General features: G+C 40.3%; 1 protein-coding gene across 1 annotated transcript in view; it reads left to right on the top strand.

Moving 5' to 3' along the window:
* The first annotated feature begins 254 nt into the window (after positions 1 to 254).
* The window catches only part of INSC (INSC spindle orientation adaptor protein), a 119985-nt gene continuing 93387 nt past the window's right edge, over positions 255 to 26852 (top strand). The window contains exon 1 of the mRNA XM_075187405.1: positions 255 to 956. Coding sequence (XP_075043506.1) covers positions 918 to 956 — 39 coding nt within the window. The 5' untranslated portion in view covers positions 255 to 917. The remainder of the gene's footprint in view (positions 957 to 26852) is intronic.

Raw genomic sequence — 26852 nt, 5'->3', positions numbered from 1 at the left:
GAAAATAATCTGGGAATGGGGCCCTCTGTCCATGGAAGAATGCTCATGTGCAAAGCTTTCAGTTCAGGGAAAGTTTGTGAAGAGAAGTAACAGGGAACGTCTGAAGGAAACACCTGTCATACATAAAAACATTCAGACTCCGGACGCTGCAAATTAGTAAATCATGTGTTTAGTCTCATGACTCTTTTTTTCTTTAACTGGGACATCACAATGTTAATACTTTTATGCACAATGTCATCAGGAATGTCAGAGATTAAAGCAACATTGAAGGACAGAACTTGTCTCCCTGTGGCGTTCAAGCTCTTGTGGAACTACAAGTCTCAGAATGCACACTTCTACTCCCTGAACTTCTGGACAGCCACAGCTGAAGATTTAATTGTTCCAGAGATTGTACGCAGTGTAGGATACTGTTCAGCTGCTGTAGAACTACAGGTCCCAGCATTACCTCAGAGCCAGAGCTGGGATTTATAGTTCCACAAATGCTTTTCAGGCGGCGGATCTTGTAAACATGGCACACAAACATGGCGATGGTCTGTTATTTTCTCCAGGAGATGATTGCCATTCTCCCACATTCTGTTCCACTCACGTTACCCTTCAACTCTCCGAAAGTCTCTAATTACCATCCTCAAAGCTTTGACCAACATGATCGAGTTTGGGGCCTCACCACAAATCTGTGAAAATATTTCCTCTGTGATGGCAGACGAAAATAGAATTATTCCAAGTCGTTTTGGACTCCAGCCTAAATGAAACTATTCAGATTTTCACTGGCGAGAGGACACCGTCTTGTGAGCAAATGTACCAGGATTCTCATTCTCCTGAAGCATCTGTACAAGTGGGAGCGAGGTCCTCAGCTGTCAGTCCCAACACAGTCCCTCCAGTAACTCGCTGGTTTACCAGGGAACGCGACTGTGAGCTGAATGATTTCATTTACACTGCGAACTCCAACAGGTTTTGAAGTAAGTTTTGGCAACTTTCTAACGAGATCAAACATTTTATTGATGGCAAAATCCTCTCCTGGCTTTTTAGGATTACTCTGGCGCGGAAACTTATGTGTAACGCTTCAAATACATTAGAATTTATCCTCCAGCTTCATTATGTTAAATAGTGTTAGAAAGTGACAGTATAACCTTTCATTGGCTTCAAGGAGCACAATACAGCAATAAGTACGTTGGTGAATAGACTTATTGCAGTTACAACAGCTGGGGGAGAAGTTGTCTTCAGTTTTCTTACTCTGGGGTGAGGATTTATTATCAGACGACAGGATCAGGAATTGTACAAATAACTTTATCACATGTGTGTAGGATTTAGACATTTCCAGCTATTTCCCATGTTGAATACTCTGATCTTATTGTGTCATTTCTCATAATAAGTTTGTGGCTGGATCACTTATAAATAACTTATTGTATAAATATATTTAAATTATTAGCACAGTGCGCCAATTTATATCATTGCAAATGTACAGATTTTTATGATATTGTGTTGCACTTTTGTATAGGAAATGTATTTATTGCTGAGACAGTAGACCAGATTTGTGTAACCTTTCTAAGGAAAGTCCCCGATGCTAATTAGACCCTTTGATGTGTGAGTGTCTAACACATCCCTTAGCAAGAAGACCCAGCAGGAGGTTGTTACCTGTTGTCAGGTCTTGTTAGAGAGACAGGATCCTGTCTGAGTATTGTAGACTCAGGATACAAGTAAAACAGAACTTAACACAGAGTTTTAGGAAATGAAAAGATTGATGTAAAATTTGTTAAAGATTAAATTGCGTTAGCTCCACAGTTATGGGATATAATACATCCTAATGATAATTATTGAATATGATTTATCAGTCTTTGCGGAGCCATCTAGGATCAGGAGGTGGTGTTAATATGTAAAGATTATATTAACGTTAACTAAATTAAAGCAAATGACTATAGGAAAATACAAACCATTTAATAAATCTATGCTTTGAATTTAAGTGTGAACACTAGAGGAAGAGACTTTATACACAGAAGTCAGAGAGAAGGTCAGGAGGTCATATTAAAGGGCTTAGTAGGCTACAATCACCATCATCATCATCTATTTATATAGTGCCACTAATTCCGCAGCGCTGTACAGAGAACTCATTCACATCAGTCCCTGCCCCATTGGAGCTTACAGTCTAAATTCCCTAACATACATACACACACACACACACACAGAACAAGACAGACTAAGAGCAATTTGTCAGCAGCCAATTAACCGATCATGTTTTTGGAGTGTGGGAGGAAACCGGAGCACCCGGAGGAAACCCACGCAAACACAGGAAGAACATACAAACTCCATACAGATAAGGCCATGGTCAGGAATCAAACTCATGACCCCAGTGCTGTGAGGTAGAAGTGATAACCACTGAGCCACTGTGCTGCCCTAATACAATGCTACAATCTGACTGGTTACTGTGGCTTACAGCACCTTGTGTGTCTGCACCAAGCTACATATGGGGATAAATGGATGATGTGATAATTGCTGTAAACGCTGAGTAGTTGTTTAATATATTTTTACTATTAAGTTGCCTTAGTATCCAATAAAGTGGAAACTGTTTCTTTAAGACGACTGTAGAATTCCAGAATGACATTCCAGACTGTTGTCAGCCAGAGCGAGATCCCAACAACCAGTCAGGAATGTGGAGACACAAAGGTCCAGTGTGTGAAATTATCCAGGATCCGCAGTATAATCAGATGGAGAACAGTGATACATTGTTGCAGTTTATAATCAGAGATTATGCAGAATATTTGTGTGACACAATGTATTGTTTCTGGGGACAGAGAATAATCCTGAAAACAGAAATATCCTTGTGCTTGTTACTCACCTGTACAGGTCTGTGTGAGAGGGTCGAATATACAGTGTTACTGTACTACACAACAGTGCTACAATGTCATAGGGTGAATATAGGGGAATAAGGAGGAACAAGCAGACAATTTTGACTCTTTCCTGTACATTTGCCCCGAGCTGGTCACATAGTCGGCTACCTTGGGGCTGGGTCACTGGGCTACATGCATTTTTTTCCTTTAAAATGTTCCTGATAAGCTGCCCCCTGGCCTAAAATTTGCCAGCCCTCTCCTGAAGTCCAGAGGAGGAGTGAGGCCACTGCAACTGCCTCCCCTATGCCCTGTGCTGAAATACTCTTAGGCATAACCTCCTAATGGCTCCGATTTTGGAAGGACATCCCGATTTGCAGTCCACAAAAGGGGTGGGGCTTACAAGGAGAGTGGGTGGAGTTTTAAACTATTTTGCCCAATTGTGGGTGGAATTTGTGCAAAACAGGGGCGTGGCTTATTCTGTCCCTCCTTCAGGATTCTAAACATTAGGAGGTGGTAGCAGAAGTCAGCTCTGTTCCTCTTCTGTATATATTAACTCAATAATAGATGTAACGATGCTTTGATCCAAAGATGGAGCACTCCAGCGCTGTGTAAGTTAATACATTGGAGACTACCGTGATTAACATCTTACAAAACAAAAGTCACTCACCCCCAGCAGTTGTATCTTTCCGGGTGGCCGACAACTGGGAGACAAAACAGGATATCAGACAATTGGTGATAACTGACCTATCTGCTTCAATACCGTTACAGGTACTGGCGAGGGTGGGTCATTGCAATCCCCTATAGCTATATACTGACCTATAGATGTATAGTGATTTATAAATGACCATTAGATGAATCCAGGACATATACAGTCAGCTCCAGTACTGAAAATCTACAGCCCGGCCGCTTCTGCCAGGGCCGGAGGGAAACTTGCTGCTATGATCTCCAGCGGTAGCTGAGGCCAATTTATTTATGCAGCCACTGAACAGGAGGCGTATTTAAAAAAAAATATATAGAAAAAAATGCAATGTGGTTGTCAATGAAAAGCGAAAATGTGTGGAAATGGGACAAGAAAACGGAACACAGGTACAAAGGCCAACGGGTACGGTAGCACGACAAATAATTATTTCCAGACCCATTTACATGATACACACCTTAGAAACACCTGTAAGATGCATTTTAAAAGACAGTGGGTTTGTGCCATAATTGACTAGATTCTAAATCAGTGACGGGCAACTGGGTCACATGTGGCCCACCAAGCCTTCAGCTGTGGCCCCGAGCTTGTACCTACATTAGGACTCGTCGGTCCTCCGCTTTTTGCCCCACCGAGCTTTGCCCACAGCCCGGGCGCTTGATAAATAAGTGATTGTGAAGACTAAGGGGGGTTTTAGATAAAGTAGGAAAGTGTTTTGGGGTAAGTGTGGTACTAAAGGGCATATGGGGGTAGTTTTGGTGAGTGTGCATTGTGAGGGGTCTGGGGACTTGTGGGCAGGGGCTGGGGGCTTCTGCACGTCTTCTCTCTGCTAATCTTGGTTTTCTTTACTTTTTTAAGCATTGTTTTTTCTTCTGTTCTTGCCGCTTTGCTGGATGGGCAGTTACACATCCGGGAAACCCTCAGTGTTTACTGACAGACACATTTGCTATAGAGAACAATGATCTTTATTTTGCACGAGTGCAAAATAATCTCCTGTATATATCTACCCTACATAACTAGTATTGTAACCCAGAGAGCGGCTGCATTGTTATAATACTATCCTCGCCCATACGCCGGCTGGACAGGGACAGATATAATTAGCTACAACAAGTGCATTCTTGTGATAACGCAGCCACACGTTAATATTGGATTCTTTAGAGAAAATATTTTAAATGTTCCCGGGTCTCTCTTTACAGCTTGAGGTCTGTACCCAGCATCAATTAGTCTTTTATTTAGAGAAAAAATGAACTTTACAATTCATTAGTTTTTCATGTTTCAGCAGCTTCTAATAAAATGACAAATACCACCCTGGGCTTCCTCTGAGCCCCCCCCCCCCCCCCCCCCCCCCCTGGAGAGATTTACATAGCAGAAAAACATTTCAGGACAATATTGTTTCCCAAATATACAAAGATGTTACTTTAACCCAGAGTCACATCACTTTCTGATACCATCTCTCACCTACAAGGTAAAGAGAAAGTTGTATGATGACGTCACTGAGCCAACACACATAAATATTTCCTACATTTATTTCTCTGAAGATTCACACGTGTAACCAATCCCTCAGCAAAATGTGAAATATTCATTTTCTCATCAGCAACAGGATAACAGCTTAATTACAGCACATTAATGTGTGTCCTTTACAATCATTCTTCTCTAAAGACCAGTAAACAGAGAGTAAGTGCAGACAAATATATTTTGTCATTTAGTTAAAAGAGATTCTTTGAGTTAGAGCGATTTTATTGCTCCCATTAAGTCATTTCTCAGGATTTTATGTTTGGAAGTGAATTTAATAATTGCGTCCTGTCACAATACCAGAAATCCTTTTAAGACATCAGACAAGGCCCTGTGACCCCGGGGAAACCTTTATTTCAGATCTGGGATGTAAGAAACAAACAGGCATACTGCAATTAAACAGGTTTGCAGCCTCCTAGGTAACATCATCCATCTGTAAAGATTACTGCGCTCACAAACAGAAGAGAGGCCAGAAATTGTTTAATCTACATAGCACAATCCCATATGAGGAGATCATTGAGAATGCAATGAAAGTCTAATGCCTATAACATATTTTTGGACGTAAATTCCAGAAATAATTAATATTGGCCGTGCAAACTCCTGAGTGCAGGATTAGCAGACACAGAGCAAGCACCAGGTACAGGGTGTTGTGCTACTACTGGCTGTACAGACATTATATCTGTGCTTTTAGCTCATACCTTAATTATTGTCCTCTGTATTGTGTGTGTGTATGTATGTGTGTATGTGTGTGTGTGTGTGTGTGTGTGTGTGTGAGGGGGGGGGGGGGGGGGGGGGTCTGTTAGCCTCCAGGAGAAGCCCCAGTGACCTGGAACAGGCGGCTCTCCTGTTACACCTGACTCCTAGTAAATGTTTCATGCGGCCAGGTACGGATCAGGCGTCCGGTGATGTCACTCGCCGGCTCAGTCCTGGCTTGTTACATTGTTACACACAGAGGGTAATAAATTCATCCATCCTTCTGTCATGACAACTTCTACCCCCCGGTGAGTGTTACGTGATCTTTATATTTATGTAGTATACTGGAATGGTATCAGGGAATTGTTGGATGGGGTGTGTAGGGGGTTTACTGCTTCTGTTGCTGCCATATGTCTCTATGTCCTTATGTTCATGTATTTCATTTTACATGGTGATGATGATGATGTGTTGGTAGAAACCTCTATATTTAAAGGATAACAGTAACATTAAAAACTGCAAAGGAAACAAAAGGTACATTGATAGAGTGTTGTAAAGTTATTATGTATTAGTTATAAAAAGAGGGACTGTAGAGGTCAATGACTATGGGAGGTCTGGGGTCTGATCCCTGTATTCCTGAATGTTATTCTACCTAATAACAAATATTATGAATGAAGACCTCCGTGGGTACTTTCTGCGCCCATGTACTCTCATGATGGCGTTGTATACTGCACTTAATACTCTGTGGGACGCAGTATATGCACGCAGTATTTTCCAGCACAGGGCTCAGTGGTTAGCACTTCTGCCTTACAGCACTGGCGTTATGAGTTCAATTCCCGACTATGGACTTATCTGTGTGGAGTTTGTATGTTCTCCCTGTGTTTGCGTGGGTTTCCTCCAGGTGCTCCGGTTTCCTCCCACACTCCAAAAACATACTGGTAGGTTAACTGGCTGCTATCAAAATTGACCCTAGTCTGTGTCTGTCTATCTCTCTCTCTGTCTGTCTATGTGTGTGTGTTGGGGAATTTAGACTGTAAGCTCCAATGGGGCAGGGACTGATGTGAGTGAGTTTTCTGTACTGCGCTGCGGAATTAGTGGCGCTATATAAATAAATGGTGATGATGATGATGGATGTTCTCGTGTGATTGGAATTCAGCGTTTTCACTCGTTATCAACCTGCTGCATTTTAATGGTGGATAAACATGAAGCCTAATTAGCACTTATCTAGGACAATTCTACTGTAGTGTAACTTGGTCATCACTATGGAATTGAACTTTGCTATTAATAACTGTCTGCAGAGATAGAGGAACATATACACATTGCTGGGTGCTGTGGCAGAACTGTCCCTCTGATACACTCCGGTGTTCTGCCCCATTAGGATGCCTCAGCCTGGATATTTCTGTTCTAGATACTGAGACGTACGCCACCTACAGTCAGGGCCAGGTACTACATCATCTGTAGATGCTGTAATACAAGGGATGCACTCGCTGGACTCCACGTACATTATTATTCCTGTAACAGTTCTCACCTGTATTGTATCCATATTCCTAACAGGTATCTGTACTCTGTATTAATGCACACATCAGGGTTTCCCAAACCCAGTCCTCAGGAGCCCTAACAGTGCAGGTTTTCCAGATCTCCTTGCTGGAGCACAGGTGTAATCATTACTGACTGACACATTGTAAACTAAATATAACAATTATGTAATAACCAGTGTCCAGATATAGATAAAAATATAGATTAAATTGTAAATCAAATGTTGTTGAAATGATAAAATAAAATATGCTCTAAAATTAACAATAAACTGGTTATATATAACTAGGCCCAAAATCCAGAAATGTTCTTATACAATAATTTATGTCCAACCAGGAATACGGATCAGTATGTTGAAAACAGAGCAGAATGTTCCTTACGTAATGATACTTCTCTCTCTCTTATGTGGTGGATGATGCTCATACAATTGTACTTTCATTATCTTGCCTTTGTTGTTCCATCCTCAATAAAAGAATATGTATTAGATCTAAATTTCCTATACGCAGGTACTGGGATGTACCTACCCTTCGTCTGGTACGGTGTGTGGTGTATATAGGATGTGAGGAAACTCTGACTATCGCTCAATCAATACATTTGGGACAGGAAGAGTTAAAACCATTTATTAATAAACCATAACCGTAATAAAATATAAATACCAATAAAAAGTTCAAATCAAACTTACATCAAACTTCACGCACCACGTGTGGTGGTATTTAGAATAAACACTACTGGGGTAAACCATAATTAAAATAACCCCTAATATACATAATTGAAAGGAGATTTGCCAGAGGGTCAGCGATAAACCAATAGAATGACAAAATGCACAACACAATTAGACTAGACAGTGTTAAAACAATCCACAATACCTAAATATTAACTAATGAATAGTACCTCACAAACCTCGCCGCTAGGAAGTGATCTTTTACTTATTCTTGTGGCTGAGAGACAGGGATCGAGTATTCTAACCTGTCTCCCCTGCAATGTGTCTATACTATGCGGATATACCTTCACTGTGGAACGCACTGTACTTCCGGAGTTTCGGAAGCCTGATTAGTTCAAAACAATGACCCAACGCGTTTCATCTTAGACTATTTCAAGGGCTGATCTGTGTCGGTTGTAATAGCGGTGATTATTTATAGTCCCACTGATCATTCAAATGTTCATTTGGGAATAACTGACTAAACTTTTTTTATCAAATGTGTTCAGAAGAATAGTGAGTATATTATTAGAAAGGAAGTATACACAGTAATATGCACGATGAGACAAATCCTTTTGTGTCCCAAAATATAGTTTGTGCTATAGACAATATAAATATTAATAATGAGACAATCCTTCTACATTGTAAACAAGATTAAATACAGACCATTCAGTCTTTACTTCCTATCATTTTATGACTTATCCTTCAAATTTAAATTACCAATCTACATGGCATAAAAGTAGCATATTATTTATGCCTGAATCTCATTATACCCTGGAATATTATTAGGTTACATGGTGCCAGCGGTCATTACTAATACTAGAATGTTATTTTTGGAAGTAGAAATATTAAGAGACCATGTTTTCTTTCTCTCAATTTCATTGGTTCAAAGATCTTTCTGAGGATATTCTGTATTTGATGAATAACTGTAGGTCTTCCTCAATCATATATAAATTGCATATTCATGAAATTTACTATGATTAGAACCACTCATGAACATGTTGAATGTGCGGTTACATAACCGATGGTGTAAACATATATAGCTCAATATTGGTTTTCAATGCATTTTGTTCTAAAGGAAACACTCACATGTAATAGGTTATCATAGTCATAGTGTTGTGATAAATTAAGAAATTGATGTAACATAGTTGACAAGGTCAGAGATGGAGTGACCTCTATCTGTCCTACTCAGCTACAATGGAGAGAATAAATCATAATCACTTGTCACCATGATTGGAGAATAATACGGTATCTCCCATCGTAAAGTGATCACCTTAGTTAACTGTTTGTGAATTAAATAATAAGAATTAAAATATCTTGACCTGGTGAATGAGTAGCGGCCGTGTAGTCTACAGTAACAGCTGGTCTTCATCCCGTTACTAACCTGGCTCCACTCTGCTTGGGTCCCAAGATCCGACGTGGTTGGTTATGTCCAGAGTGGTATTAGCACGACACCTATAAGTGAAGTATGGAAGGAATGACCAGAACTCTGCTGCCATTAAGGGCGACAAAGATATGGGAAGAATAGAATGAAGATGATATTTTATATTTAATAGTTTTAGTGGTGTCTGATGTTATAAAGGTAATTCCAAGGCCACATTTAATCCTTATGGTACAACGGTTTTCAGGGTATATATTAACTTAGCTTCCTCTATATTGATGTCCTTAATCCAGTTTCTACCTCTCCAGATATTATTTACTTTTATAATTCCAAAGAATTTCAGTCCTGTGATGTCACAATTGTGATCCGTCATGAAATGGTGACAGTGGGGGTGATTGTCGAAGCCTATTCTGATATTTCTAAGTTGTTCTCCTATTTGTGTCTTTACCTTCCTTACAGTATGTCCAATGTACTGTTTTTGACGTGGGCATTGAATTAGATATATCACATTCTCTGTACTGCAAGTGATAAATTCCTTGATTTCAGATTTTGTTTTTTATTGTGTGTCGACTGATATTGGAGAATTGGATTTGCACAGTAGTAGAATCCATAGCACTCGGTCTGACCAGTGCAGATAATTTTAAAACATTTGCACCTTTGTAAACAAGAAAGTTCCCCAAATCATCACAAAACCAGGGGCTTCTCTTTATAAAGAATTTTTTCTCGAAATGTGTTTGTTGTGCTGAATAAAACCATGATAACGAAACCTTTCTACATGATAGATGTGTTCTGTAGAGTCACTCACAAATCCTAAGATGATGGCCTTTGCAGTGCATATGCTGTGTGCACAAGACACAATATTATGTTTATAAGAAGCCTGCTTTTATCTTTTGCCGAACATCAACTGATTACATGACTCTTCCTGAGGGATGGGGAAGTGAGTGGCATATTGAATGTGACGGGGTGGATCATATAGGGAATCCAGCAGCCCATCCCCAAAACTGCATCTTACTGGACCCGCAATACAAATCAGACACATCTGCTAAAAACCACTCTGTACCAAGCACTAACCACACTAAAGTACGCTCCAGAGCACTACTACAATCCCTAACCCTTCCTTGGACAACCCCATTTTGCCTGCAACTCCTTATACCAGTCATTTCCAGATCAAATGTAATGGTCTTCCCAATAGCTCATACATAGATTTGCATTACTGGGGGCAAACTTTGTTCCCATAGCTGTACCTTGTAATTGTAAAGAGAAATGATTATTAAACCAAAAATAGTTATGGGTCAGAATGAATTCGATGTTAGATATATGAACTGGATTTGTGCTTCTTCAAAATGGCCATCTAGTTGTAAATGCTATTTTACAATTATAATGCCTAAATTATGTCTGATAATGGTATATAGTGAAGTTACATCACAGGAGACAAGCTAATAATTCTCCTTCCATTATATGTTGTTTATATATTATAAAATGTACGTGGTATATTTTATGTATTATTATCTATCAACTAACAAATAGTGTGAAAGATTTGATGGAATAAATCCAACGCATGAAATTGTCACACATTATAACAGATCCCTGGGTGGTATAATTATTTCCCCTTTCATCTGAAAAACCTGCACTGTTAGGGGTCCCTGAGGACTGGATTTGGGAAACCCTGGCGCTCATTTCTGTCTGACTACATACGGGGCCTGGTTCATTAAAAAACGTAAATGCAGATACCTGTATATTTTGCAGCCAGACCCGGGGGGGGGGGGGAGGGGGGATAAAATGCCTTTCTGTAGATCTTGGATAATATTCCATCTTTTGGTCTAGTTACATTTCTGAACAGAGATCACCTTTGCTTATTTGGAAGATTTCTATAACCTTAAGGAGAATATAATATTCTTATCTAGGTAAAGAAAAGTTCCCCTATGAAAATTGCTTAATGACAGACATTTAATTGCAGCTATTAAAGCAGAAATCCACATAAAAGATTTAAATATAAAGTTAAATGATTTTTAAGAATGCATCATCCTAGGTATCCTCCTACAAATCATTAACTTTTTTTCAAAAGCTCTCTGATTAGCAAGTAAAAATGGTTGCCAGACACACACACACAGCCAGTCTGCTACACAGAAACAGGCTCACAGCTCTCAACAGGTCATGTGATGGCAGAGAGGGGAGCAGGAGAATGTCACAGTGCAGGCAGAGCTCAGAAGCGCGTTCCAAAGCCACTCTGCTCACAACATCATGTGCCATGTGACTGTGGTTGCCATGGTTGTCCAGAAACCTAAATCATTAATAGCAGCCTGAAAACAAGGGTAAATGGTAAATATCAATATTCTTCTTATAGCCGGACAAAGTGATTAATGTTAATCACATCTGACTTTTTCATAGGTTTGCTGCTTTAAGTCAAACTAAACCCTAGAAATGCAGATACAGAGTCCATATATTTATTGCAAACTATTTGAAACTTTATAAAAACACATTTTCCTATTTGATGTGCTGGGCAGCACTCTGAGTTGGGATGGAAATAGCTGTTTGATTAAGATGCAGGAATTTATTTTATGTCAAACCAAGAAGCACGATCCGTTCCCTTGTGCTGTTTATCATCAGACTAATGATGCAGAAAATATTAAATCATGAGAATATAAGACAAACTCAGATTTCATTTTAAACAACGCACATAAATCCAGCATACGCCCGTCCATATGTAACAAGCAGCGGAAGTGAAGATACGTCTGGTGATGAATACAGGTCTAGCTCCGCTCTGCTCTAACAGACACTATACTGTACGATACGTCCAATACATATGTGGGATATAAAGTCGCAAAAGAACACACAGAAAATTTTTTAAATGAATGTTATCTGTTAATAATATAGTTATTCATGAGAAAACATTTAAAACGTTTTTTTTTCCCATTATTTTCTCAGGCGGCAGTCGTACTTACACCCACATGCGCAGAACCAGGGATAAGCGCAATAAAACTTTGCAAACATTTGTTTCATAGAGATAAATTAATTCACTATTAGGCTTAATATTATACAACAGAGATCACCTTCTTTACGAATTAAAGTATTTTTTGTTGTAAATACACTCGCAAAATAATATTATATCTGCACAAGTGAGAAAGAATATAATATTTAACATTTTCAGTTTCACACAAAATAATTTACATGAGAGTTGGTTTCTCTCCTCCCCCACTTTATATGGCAAGATACAGACATTTATCTAGAGAGAGTTGATAGGATAAATACATTTACATTTCACAGCAATGGCATATGGCATCCAATCAGGTACATCAGCCCCTACCAGAGAAATGTTTGTAATCAGCTCTGTGAGACCAAGGGCTAGATTTACTAAACTGCGGGTTTGAAAAAGTGGAGATGTTGCCTATAGCAACCAATCAGATTCTAGCTGTCACTTATTTAGTACATTCTACAAAATGACAGCTAGAATCTGATTGGCTGCTATAGGCCACATCTCCACTTTTTCAAACCCACAGTTTAGTAAATCTAGCGCCAAAGGTCTCTTTTTGGAAGAGGACTACACACAGACACATCCAGGAACTTCATTTCCCATTTGGACACAGTGAAAGCGTAACATTTTGAACATGAGGAAATATACTTAAATATTAGTAATATGTACACTGTTTATTGTTCATGTTTAAAGTAAAACTATAAATAATATAAACTATAAATAATAGCAAAAAGGTTATAGCATGGAGGGCTGGTATCTTGGAGAGATCACATTTGGTCAGTAATGATGTGGTGCTTGAAATTATATTCTTTGTTTTCTAGAAGTGTTTGTAGCTGTGATATGATAGGAATAGATCTTGTTAGATTTTGTTATTTAGGACATTCTCTGGTTACACTGTTTGTGAGAAATGTTTGTAGTGTATTGAAATTAGTGAATATTACTGGGATGTTTGTAGAAATCCCCTCCCCCTGTGAGACCGAAGAGAGATTAGTGGACAATGTGTGAAGACTGATGAATAGAGAGATATTTGTGGTGGATTTGCTAATACTGGTTGTAATAAGTTAGGGGCCTTTTGCTGAAGGTTGCAGTTTTAGTAAAATGGCCACCTCCATGCCGCTAGCATGCACTCGTGACAAAGCATGGCGTGAGGTCAGCCATCTTGGATGGTGACTTAGCACTGTAAGATGTATGAGTACTACAGTATATGTACATGCACGCAGGCACATATACATAATTATCAAGAAATTACTACGACACTGTACCTACACATAGATTGTCATCTATTTTATGTACCATGTGTAAGATTATGTTATTGAAATTATATTATGACATTATTGTACAAGTAAAGATTCTATCTAATATATATATATATATATATATATATATATATATATATATATATATATATATATATCTGCGCTGCGGTTATGAATTTATAAGTCTTGACAGAGATTATTTATTGAAATCTGTGAAATACATTAAATTAGGTTTAAAGGACTGTAGTAGACGTGTCATAAGAGGGAAAGTGTAAACACGAATGGTGATGTAACGATTGTATCCAGGAGCAGAACAAGAAGATAGCGTGCGCAATTATGGCGTAAATGCGGGTTCTTTTACAGCCAGCAGTAAAGAAAACTCCCGGCAGCTTCAGACATGAAATTGTATCAGCCATTTAGAAGCGGTTAGTTAGTGATCGTCATTATCACCAGTGCGTATTTGTACCAGATGAACCAACTGTTTATAATTGATAGCGCCTTTATCCAGCTCTGACTAAAGAACGTCTGTTTAACGGGCAGCTAAGCGTTTCCTGTATCCTGAAAATGGTGAAAGGAACGGGCTTTGGAATGTAACATTTCTATCCACTGTCCTACATGACAAAGCTGGATTCTTATTTTCAAAAATGCCAGAGCACTGATTGTTTTCCTAGACATGCTGAACGTGCCAAGGCTCGGCTGCCAACTCTGCCGTTTGTCAGAGGGGCTGGCGTGCCTAAGAGTATTACTGGGCTGGTTTAAGCTGCCAAACCCTTGTTAGAATGATCAGCCAGTCTGTATCTAATAAGCTATAACAGAGCCCTCTGTGCCATCACAGACGAGTGTAAGCTCTGTAGCCCAGCACAGACCTTGGCACCATTCAGCAATACAGAGCCACATTCTCTGTAGATAATACAGACTTCCTGTTTAACCCAGCTAAATCTTTGGTGCTGCAAATATTCTATACCCCCCCCCCTTTCCTTGGCCACTTACCTGCCCAAAAGGTATACTGGACTTCTAGTCTAATCCTGTCTGTTACATTCTGAGGGTCCCCCCTTACAAGATTAGATTATAAAATTATGGGGAAATTATTCAAAACTAAATTATCTTTGCATTACATTGTGCAACGTATATGAATAAATTATTTTCATTATTGCAACTTTTGCTATAATATGCAGAAGAGAAAGAAACATTTACCTCCTGTCCTCAATCACACACGCGTATACAATAAATGCACATAAAATTTGTAGATTGTTCAGTTTATTAATTATAGAAATTAATATAATGACTTTGTTTTTAATGAAGTGGTTTTATTGGTAAAGTTAGGTTTGTCCTAATTGAGTTTCTAAAATCATTTAGATAAATTTTTATTATAAATGGACAGATTTTCACTTTTCTTTTTCCTTTCTTTGAGGTCTTATTAGTTTTGCCGTGATTTGATATCGTCAGTTATTTCCCTCAGATTTATTTGATCTTAACTGGTTTGCAGGGCAAAAGTTTTAAAAACGGTTCAGTATTCTGAGAGCCAGAATATTGTTTGTAAATGGTAATTTGCTTTGATTTGCGCTCTCCCAGCGTGGATTTGTCACACCCACTTCCCATCAGTCCGCTACTATCTCTGTTGGAGCTTCTCATGGCACAACACAGTAAACTGAAGCTTGGGAACATGCTTAAAAGTTAAAATGTATCAGTATATAAAGCGGTAGAGAAATTGTATGTTTAAATAATATGAGCAACTAGGTACTTGGCATCTGGCTTCAGCATGAGCCATTAATCGCGCAGATTAAAAAAATTGAAAAGCACCATTGGAATGTGACATAAGGAGAAAGGGACGGGCAAGGATTAGCTTAAATATCAGCAGCAACTGGATAAATAGGAAATACAAAGGATTGTTAGTATCTTGGGAGGGGAACGTGGTTGTCATATCTGTTGAGAGTTACATTGGGGGTGGATTGGGGGGGGGTATAGTGACATTCACTCAAAAGTGCAGGATGAACAGCTACACACAAAGCACACCTGAGGGTTGTACAGAGTTACTGTGGTTAGGAAATAAGATCGCAATAAGAGACACAAATAGAGCTAGTAGCAATTTCCTTATTGACTATTCTTATAATCACACATTTAAGCAGAAAAACACAAAACACTATTTTAGTTCTGCACTAACTGATCCAATCTAATGCCCAATATTCTCACAACTAATTTAAAGGACTGACACTCGCCGGCACAGCGTCCTTCTTTCTACAAAGGCCTGTGGTGTGTTTGGGAGGTGACGTATAGCCTAAGCAGCATAGTAGGGTGGAAGAGGGTGGAGCAGGAGACATTCTAGGAGATTGTTTTGCATTGCGCTGGCAAATTACTGGCAATTTTTAAATTCTAAATAAGTTGAATGAGGATGAGGAGGCATCGGCACTATTTTTCTTGACTTCAGTACCACTGACACTAGCATTGCTTCTTTTCTTGTACAATGAATTTTGTGAGGTGGGGTTTTCTGAGCACATTTACCCTTTACTGATTGTGTCAGATTTTGACTTATAACTTGGTGGTTAATTATCATCATCTGACCACCTTTGAGTATGTGAGGAGAGTAAATGTTCATCCTCATTATCCTTCTGAGGATGACTATTAGATCAGAGTTCTACTGTCTCATCATACTCATCCCCAAACTGCTGTGAATAGTCACTGGCAGATAAAGCTCTGTACCACTAATAACGAGTTTAATCTGCCAACATGGACGTGACTCCGAGCTACCAATCACCTGCTTCACCTTATGACAAGTTAGTTTTTGTTTCTATTTACAGTGCATTGTAAATACACTAACTGTGGTGACAAGGCATTGCCTGAGTATTGGAACGCTGATAAGATCCTTTTATAATGCTATAGACGTGTGTCGTTTGCTTGTTCCTTGGCTTCTTCCTATTCAGTGCACTGTGATTGGCCTAATTCTCCTGTGAGTTTAAATTATTTAGCGAATTTTGGTAGAATCTGGACCAATTAACCAATGAATTGGCAACTTGCTGACATTCTTCTGACTCTCAGAATTGGCCAAATCAATTTGCCTTTTGCAGCCTCCACGGGTGGCAGATCCTAAAACACAGTTAAAGGGTGTTGTGACAAGATGGGTCACGATTTGCATCCTCTTCCCCAGTGGAGTGTGTGCATATGGACAATCAGCGTGGGGAGGAATATAAGACTGATCACAGTATTCTTGAATAAGCCAGGTGGGTGTCAGTTATTCATTCCATTGCTGTTAAAGGTTACAAAATGGGGGATACAGTCATCAGCTCCTAACGCCCCTACAGCATCACAGATGCTTGTACGGGGTTAAAATGGGGTGTTTCTCTTCATCACCTGGGATTAGGAATCTCATTAACCAGTTCTAACCACTATGGTTCTGTCCTGGACTCTGACAGACTCGGAGGTAACAGCCCAGCAGAGGAGAGCTACATGTGGGGAGAATCCTAATCCCTGACATCACCATCCCATCTTCCCTCCCAGCCAATCCTGAACCAAGCTGACCTAGAACTACCCCTGCAGGGTGGGATTTCCAGTGTGGGAAATTTTTTCTGTTTATAAAGACTTCTGGGTGTTCTAGGATTTCTTTAGCTTGGTGTAGTCCTGTTTCTCCAGCTATCTTGTGATTCCTGCTCCGTCCTGTGATCTAGACGCCTCTGCGGTGCGCATCCTGTCTTCCTGCTTGACTGCCAACAACCTTTGCTCCATCCGGAGTGCTTGTGGGTCTGTCTGCCTGGTGAGGCTGCTGGTGCAGGGAGACTGGGGCTCAGATCCCTAACAAGTCGGTCTACAGCAGTGGTCAGGGAACAGGGGTAAATTACCCCAAATGGGGTTAAAATGAAATTCCTGGGGGTAATGCTGCCGATTCACATGCTGTCAGTTGGATTGTAGACCCCTTTAAATGTGAAATTGCTGTTGTACCAGAAGAGCCTCAAGGGTTGGCAGAGACACTTCTTTAGCTGCGATACAATAATGAAGTACGTATTGCATTTGAAAACAATGCAGATCTGTCATATTTTTGGATGTCAACAGCTGCAAATGTATTCAAAATTGCACATGAGGAGGCAGTCAAAAAGTTGCTGCCTTTTGCAACAACCTACCTTTGTGAACAAGGATTTTCCACTCTAACGAACTAAGCAGAGAAATCGATTGGATGCTGAAGACTGTATCCAAATTGCTTTCACATCAAAATGCCCCAATATTGATGCTCTCGTATCAAAAATGAAGCAACATCATTTCTCCAAAACCTGAAGTTTTGAAGTTGAAGCTTTCAAAGAAATTTTGAATAGATTCATTCAATAAAATTTTTAATTCCAATAATTAATAATATATGATTTCCTTCCTTTCAAATGAAGGGGGTAACGTCGGCGCATCTAAATATATTTTGGGGTAAAAGGTAAAAAATTTCGCTGACCCCTGGTCTACAGCTATTGGCCAGGTGGCCGGGACCATCAAATAAGAAGAGGGTCAGTGCAATTGCTAGACCAGGAGAGTGTTTTTAGAAGGATACAAAAGATTTGAAAGGATTAGTTTCTCCAGCAACATCCTCAGCACCCCCAACTGGACTTCGACTTGTCCAGGGAGCAGCATAACACCACTGGGTTCATGTAAAGTAAACACTGTTCATCTTTAGTACGGAAAAAAAGCTCAAATATGGGCGCTAATGGGATCAACAATTCCGATTAATAAACTATTATCCTGCAGCTTCCGCTAGGCAACCTGCTGAAGTTGCCCCTCCAAAAGCTTCAAATATAATATTTGTTATGACAAATCGTTATTATTGATATGAGATATGAATGTATCGATGGACTGCTGATCTTCATCCCATACAAAAAATTGATCGTCAATATAACGGCCACAGAGAACCAGGTCCGCCCCAAGCAGCGACCCCCAAATGTACAGGTCCTCAAAGAGGCCCATATACAGGTTCGCATAGCTCGGGGCGAACCTGGTTCCCATGGCCGTCCCTCTGGTCTGTAAATAAAACTCTGAGTCAAAAATAAAATAATTGTGTTCTAAGATGAATTGGATAGCTGAAAAAATAAATTCAGACAGAGTCCACCATATTCTCATCCTTCTCCAAAAAATATCTAATTGCCTCTAGGCCACGAGAGTGTGGAATGTTGGAGTACAATGACTCCACATCACAGGTAATAAACTTATAGGTGTTCTTCCATTCCAGTCCATCTACCAAGTGTAGAAAATTGATTGTATCTTTAAGATGGGACCTTAATGCGAATACATAGCTTTGTAAATGAATATCCACAAATGATGACAAATTGCTAGTAAATGAGCTGACTCACGATATAATCGGTCTGCCTGGGGGCCTTTCCAGGCTTTTATGGATCTTAGGCAGTTGATAGTATGTGGGTATTACTGGATATTGGTTAAATATAAAACCAAATGTATCCTTATTAATGATCCCATTGTGCAAAGCCTTTTCCAAAAGGGTCTTTAATTCTTCTTGATAGACTTTAGTAGGATCTGCTTTGAGTTTCATGTGAAAGTCAGGGTTCTTCAGTTGTCTATGGGCTTCGCTGATGCAATCTTAAATATTTTGTAAAACCAGTCCGCCTCCTATGTCCGCAGGTTTGATTATAAGAGTCTTTTCAGATAACAAGCTTTTCAGGGACATTCTCTCTTGTCTGGTAAGATTGTCCTTCAAGGGTTCTCTTTCTGCTTTCTCACATAGCTTTCTGAAATCTTCCATGGTCTTTTTGTAAAAGCTTTCGACAAAAGGACCATCTAATACTTGACACTGAACTGAGTCATGATAATATAGACACCATTGAGTCCCTATTATAAATATTTACAAGAAAACATTTATATTCCATACTGGGATTTATGGATTATTACATTTATAAGATGTCTCATTATGACTATATGGGATGAATCTCAAGATGTTATGCGCATAACCTACAAATGTGAATTCACATATTTATCAACATCCCTATATAGACTATCAGGAATTTTAAACAGCAGCATATGTTTTGGATGTTTAGCAGCCAATTATTTTCTTGAGCTCTGGGTTAATTGATTGTGTAAGAATATATTCCTATATAATTTTTATTCATATACCTTGCCAGGTTTTTTTATTATGGTGCAATTTTAATAAAATATATCAATACTATTTTTCCAGCATATCCCTATTTGTTATATTTGAAACTTTATTACGGATGTTTGTAACTTTAAAGCACTGGTAAATTTAAGGAGTGTTGTTTGGATTTTGATGAGAACTTGGGGTTTGATTTTATATATATTTTTTAGTGACTATTGTTTGTAACAGATGTTTCATCTTTTGTATAAAGATTCTATTGTATCCACCGTCTCTCTTTGACTGTGTGACCTGGACCCCCAGATACCAGGACTTCTCTCTGGGTCTTTACCCCTAGATACCAGGACTTCTCTCTGGGTCTTTACCCCTAGAAACCAGGACTTCTCTCTGGGTTCTTACCCCTAGATACCAGGACTTCTCTCTGGGTCTTTACCCCTAGATACCAGAACTTCTCTCTGGGTCCTTACCCCTAGATACCAGGACTTCTCTCTGGGTCCTTACCCCCTAGATACCAGGACTTCTCTCTGGGTCCTTACCCCTAGATACCAGGACTTTTCTCTGGGTTCTTACCCCTACATACCGGGACTTCTCTCTGGGTTCTTACCCCTAGATACCAGGACTTTTCTCTGGGTTCTTACCCCTACATACCAGGACCTCTCTCTGGGTTCTTACCACTAGATACCAGGACCTCTCTCTGGGTTCTTACCCCTAGATACCAGGACTTCTCTCTGGGTTCTTACCCCTATATACCAGGACTTATCTCTGGGTTCTTACACCTAGATACCAGGACTTCTCTCTGGGTTCTTACACCTAGATACCAGGACTTCTCTCTGGGTTCTTACACCTAGATACCAGGACTTCTCTCTGGGTTCTTACACCTAGATACCAGGACTTTTCTCTGGGTTCTTACACCTAGATACCAGGACTTCTCTCTGGGTTCTTACACCTAGATACCAGGACTTCTCTCTGGGTTCTTACCCCTAGATACCAGGACTTCTCTCTGGGTTCTTACCCCTAGATACCAGGACTTCTCTCTGGGTTCTTACCCCTAGATACCAGGACTTCTCTCTGGGTTCTTACCCCTAGATACCAGGACTTCTCTCTGGGTTCTTACCCCTAGATACCAGGACTTCTCTCTGGGTTCTTACACCTAGATACCAGGACTTCTCTCTGGGTTCTTACCCCTAGATACCAGGGCTTCTCTCTGGGTTCTTACCCCTAGATACCAGGACTTCTCTCTGGGTTCTTACACCTAGATACCAGGACTTCTCTCTGGGTTCTTACCCCTAGATACCAGGACTTCTCTCTGGGTTCTTACACTAACCTTCTGATACCATCACAGTCATTTTACAAATCTATATAAAGTCTGAGCGGTTCCTCATCATCTTCCCAATTAGTTCTGTTGGATTCTGTAGAGATTTTTACTTTATTTCTCTGTCCCTGATTTCAGAACAGTCATTAAAATAACTCCGCTCGAGTGAACCGATTATTCCTCTTACATTTTGTATTACTAATTCACCATCAACAACGTCAAAAAGATAGGAAGGATAGATATGAAACCTCTGCTTCGCCGTCCAACCTTCCATCCCTAGAAGAAATAAATTAAGTAAATGTTATAAAGCCCTCTCTGCTCCCAAACAAAACAGACAACATGTCTATATTAGAGAATGCAGAGAAATCTTTTCTCTATATATTTATATTATCCACTACCCAAGATAAACCACGGCTGTGTGAGCAGCACCCCCTTTGTTTTATTTCTGTGTTTGTTCCCAGATGTAAAGCTCTGCAGAGTATGCTGGAGCGATATAGATCAATGTTAATAAAGAAATGGATTGTTTGCTAGATATTTAGCATCTCTGTGCTGGGGATGACCTGGGCAGCATCGGTGATATGTTGCTAGATCACTGGAAGTGAAGTCTACACTTTTCGGCTAAGTGTCGGCAGCTGGGTACAGGACAAGATAACCGTCAGAAAGGATTATTTAGATTGGGGCAACGGTCAGTGTGGAGGTCAGCAGCTGGACACGGTCAGAGGGTGTTAGATGACCCCGGACCAAGCTAAGGCAGAATGAGGAACAGGGAGGACGATTATTCCTGATGTTGCTGAGGTTCCTCTTGGTGCAAGGACAGCATTAGACGGACATGAGTGTATTCTCACCAGTAGGGTGGACAGGATAATGTACGGGACACATAGTGGTAGATCTCTGCCATTGTATTATCCCCAATCAATATGTTTGTGCATCACCGAATACTGACAAAACAAAGCATCATTTTTGGCTGTAACTTCCCCGTTGAGGGGAATTAAGTAAAGTGCAATTTAGGGTCATTACTGAGCGCAGAGCCGGGGTCTGACGTGTCAGCCGGGACACCACAAACGTCGCACTTTCACGTCCATAATTAAATCATTTACTGGTAACAGGGACCGTTTACCCTTCTGAGCAATAGAGAATTATTTGCCAAATGGATGTGAGGAGGTTCTGGCTTAATGTGTGGCAGGGTCTAGACTGACTCATCGAACATTAACCGTTAGGAATAGAAGCTGAATTCAGTTAGGGACAATTACAGACTGTGATTCTGTGTCTCTCTTGATCCCATTGTCTTACACTATCCCGACTGAAGGACGGCGGGGAAACTTTTATATTATTAACCATGTGTGAGGGGAAAGACTGGCAGATCTGGAATAAAGCTGCTGGGTGACATTTACAGGGAGCCGGGCGACAGACAACACTTCCGGGTGCGCAGAGAATATTATAAAACAACTGAACGGATCCATCTGAAACTTTGTGCAACATTTTGCAGATTTTCAAGCTGCGACTGAAATGACAGAACCTCACTTTGCTCCACTGTGACATTATGATATTATGAATTTGAATAAATATTTTTCCTCCTTCTGTTATAACTATAGCTCATTGGTCATTTTAAACAAATGGCTGTGATTCCTGATGAATTAGGAACTGATTTAAATGGACAAACTACACCCCTATCCATTATCGTCTCCTGCAAAACGACATCTCATTTTTTGATTTTTAAATAAAGACCCAGTTTTCTTGCATCGATCCCAAACTCTGTACGGGACAATCGTCTCTGCCCCAATTCTCGTCCGCCATCATATATAAAATCTACTCAACTCCCAATGACAGCGTCTTGCAGAGAATGTGTCATACAACTGACAAGTGATAGACAAGGAGGCGAGATATGAGGAATCCAGCTCTGGATCAGTAATATATACACCAGACTTACGGCAAACCTAAACAGCGTATTTGCCCCCATATGCAGAGCCTTATTGTCAAAGAACACTACATTTGAAGCATTTTGCCATCATTACCCTCGTATTTTCGTACGATAGAAAGAAAACATTGTATCAAGGAAACAGCCACATGTGCAATACATATTTTTCTCATTAATCTGCAACCAGCCAATCAGAAGTGGCCAACTAGTGTTGCTGATTATCATCATTAGTATTGTCATAGTATTTATAGTATTTATACCAGGGGTCGAGCACCTGCGTATGAGACGTCTCCTGGCGATCATAGGTATGTCTGTGACCAGGTATCAGTCGGGTGTCTGAACACGCCCTTATTGTACTCCAGAGACTTGGGAACGCCCCTTGCCTCCTCCATCACGGATCTCCAGTTGTAAAGGGTTGTAACTGTCGGATACGTCCGCCTCTGAATATGCACATTTGCGTCCATTTGTTTTGTGGGTATGTGCAGTAAGATAAAATCATGTATATTATTCTGTCAACTGATGTGCGTCCAATTCTGATTCCGACCCTCTGTGTATATACAGTATATATTGTGATACTGACTCCTGGCAGATGACAGACACAACCAACTTCTTGCTGGAAAGACGGTGCTTTTTATTGTTCACGTCACAAATAGCTAAGCAGACTTTTGTCAGGGATAACACCAGGCGACCCTGACTCTAGTTAGACACAGTTCAGCTGCCTAGTGACTGGTCAACTATCTGGCGTCGGTCACCCCGTCCACAAGAACATACAGTGTTTAATCCTCCACCCAATCACTACAAACCAATCACAGAACACAGCAAATCATTTACACCCCTGTGGTGCGTCTGTGTGCTGCACGTGAGACTGAGAGAATATATCCCTGTCTGCAGCCTGCTGCTTGGGCCTTTACCTATCCCTCTGTAGGAGGGGTGCGGGAAATAGGCATCTTTGTCAGACACACACATGTGTATATATATATATTCTTTAAAGTGTATTTGCTGTCCTCCTGTTAGTCAACGAATGCCTCTGTTACGTTACCTTACTGATCATACCCAGATCACAGCAGAGATATAATTGATATTGGCAGCATTGTATAAAAGAAACAATAATAAACAATAACTAGAATATAACAAATATGTTTTGATGTTATTGTAAAAACATATAATTGTAGAAAACATTTTTACATGTTCTCTGCTTTGTTATTGGTTTATAAGCATTGTCCTCCAGAACTAATCAGGCTGTTGTATATAATATACTATTTGTATTTGGGATTTTTTTTTTTGAGTCATTTTTGTTGCTTATTTTGGTGTTAAAATAATATCTGTCATTATCCTTTTTAAATGACAAACATTTTTTCTTATTCCCATATGTTTCCGTCTTGATATATATGATACATATCCTATATTCATTTTAACACAAAAGGTAATTGCTTTCAACAATGTCCAAAAACACTTAAAACAGTCATAATATTCTAACACTACAGAGATGCTGCATCCTATGCGCGGATATCTCAGTAATTGGTGCTTTGTCTACTAATGACTAATTACTGATCCCCTGGTGGGGGATTAGGAGAGGGATATAGAGACTGTATCCAGAATCAGCCGTTTTTCTACCAAAAAACAGATTATACCGAACATGTGATCGGGTCGGTCTCCTGGGATTATAGACGTTTACTGGCAGATAGATCACCCGGCAAAGACTTCTGTTGTGTTGGGCATTGGATGGAGAACGGATACTGATAGAAGAAGAATAGAGAGAAGAAATGAAGAGAGGAGGAAAGTGGATTTATAAAGAACAAACATTTTTTCCCCTGAGGAGATAATATGGGAAATATGATGAGATCATCGTTACATTGTTATAATTAACTTTAAATTGTGGTATTTCCCATTTTTCATTTCCATTTACAGTAAAACCTTTCCAGCAATGGGCAATGTGACATTTCTGTGGCACTCAGTTAATATTTATATAAATATATATCAGACAATAGGGACGGAGCCCAGAGCCCGGAGCCCGGAGCCCGGTACACAAGTACTAGGCCATCAATAGCTGTTCACTATGTGGTTGTTTATGATGGCTCGTGACTGATAAGACTGTGTCATGTGTTGGAGAGTTATTGGTGAAGAGCTGGAGATCAGAATCAGATATCTAACATTAGAAATCCCACAACAACTTTACATACAGAGTAACAAGTGTTACATTGACCACCATTCATGTAACAGGCCGCGACGCTTTCAGAAAACACATTGTATCGCGTTGCCGAGGTTCTTATTCTTGGTGACATTTCTTTTCACAAAAAAAATTCCTTTTGGCGCTTAATAGGACTATGGGCACATTTTTATTTACTATTTCTTTGCACAAACAGGACCATTTTCTACCACCAGAAGTGCCGGATTTCCCATTGAAACTCACATCTCAAAAATCCTTCATTGATAAAATCCAATTCCAACGAAAAATGTTAATGTTGATACTATATAGTTACTTTCTAGCAACACAACGCCAAAGCGAAACTCGGAAATGGTGCGACGTGTCGGGTAAGCAACACATGTTACACTAACCAAAACATTTCCCCTGCGCTCCCACACTTATCATGTATAGTGGGGTGGCATGGTAGCACAGTGGTTAACATTGCTGCTGGAGAACATTAGTGCTGTGAGTTTAATTCCCGACCAAGGACCTATCTCTGTAGAGTCTGTGGGCCTGACTCATTAAGGAATGCAAAATGAACATCATTGCATTACTTTTAATCTGCACATCATTTGAGGCGTACCCACACCGATATTCAAGTACAAGCAGATGGGAAGATCCGTCGGTGATGAATACGGGTCTCGGTCCACTCTGCTCTAACAGACAATACACTGCAGAATACGTCCAATACATATGTGGAATATTAGGTCCCAAAAGAACACAGGGAAGAAAAGTATTAAAAATATATATTTTTTCCATCCCCCCATATAATACATTTATTAGGATGTTATTAATGTCTACTGTACATAAAATACATTGTTACAGTTGCTTCTGATTACAAACACATGTTCTAGCTGTATACAAACACATGTTCTAGCTGTATACACAGCCGTCATCACTAGTAATCAGCACTTACACCTGACCTGTAGCTGGTACAAGTGATACGACAGGAACACACGTACCTGAGAGATGCCCAAAGCTTGAATCAGACACTGCTGCGTGCGCTCCAGCTTGGCACCTCCTTACTGTACATGACTACGGGCATACGCCCTGACTGTACACTGACTACGGGCATACGCCCCGACTGTACAGTGACTACGTGTATACGCCCCGACTGTACACTGACTACGTGTATACGCCCCGACTGTACACTGACTACGTGTATACGCCCTGACTGTACACTGACTACGTGTATACGCCCCGACTGTACACTGACTACGTGTATACGCCCTGACTGTACACTGACTATGGGCATACGCCCTGACTGTACACTGACTACGGGCATACGCCCCGACTGTACAATGACTATGGGCATACGTCCTGACTGTACACTGACTATGGGCATACGTCCTGACTGTACACTGACTATGGGCATACACCCTGACTGTACACTGACTACGGGCATACACCCTGACTGTACACTGACTATGGGCATACGTCCTGACTGTACACTGACTACGGGCATACGCCCTGACTGTACACTGACTACGGGCATACGCCCTGACTGTACACTGACTACGTGTATACGCCCTGACTGTACATGACTACGTGTATACGCCCTGACTGTACACTGACTACGTGTATACGCCCCGACTGTACACTGACTACGTGTATACGCCCTGACTGTACACTGACTACGTGTATACGCCCCGACTGTACACTGACTACGTGTATACGCCCCGACTGTACACTGACTACGTGTATACGCCCCGACTGTACACTGACTACGTGTATACGCCCTGACTGTACACTGACTAAGTGCATACGCCCTGACTGTACACTGACTACGTGTATACGCCCTGACTGTACACTGACTAAGT

Source organism: Mixophyes fleayi, chromosome 10, assembly GCF_038048845.1.
Source record: "Mixophyes fleayi isolate aMixFle1 chromosome 10, aMixFle1.hap1, whole genome shotgun sequence".
NCBI lineage: Eukaryota > Metazoa > Chordata > Amphibia > Anura > Limnodynastidae > Mixophyes > Mixophyes fleayi.
The sequence above is the reverse complement of the archived record's forward strand: the minus strand, read 5'-3'. Positions and strand labels throughout refer to the sequence as shown.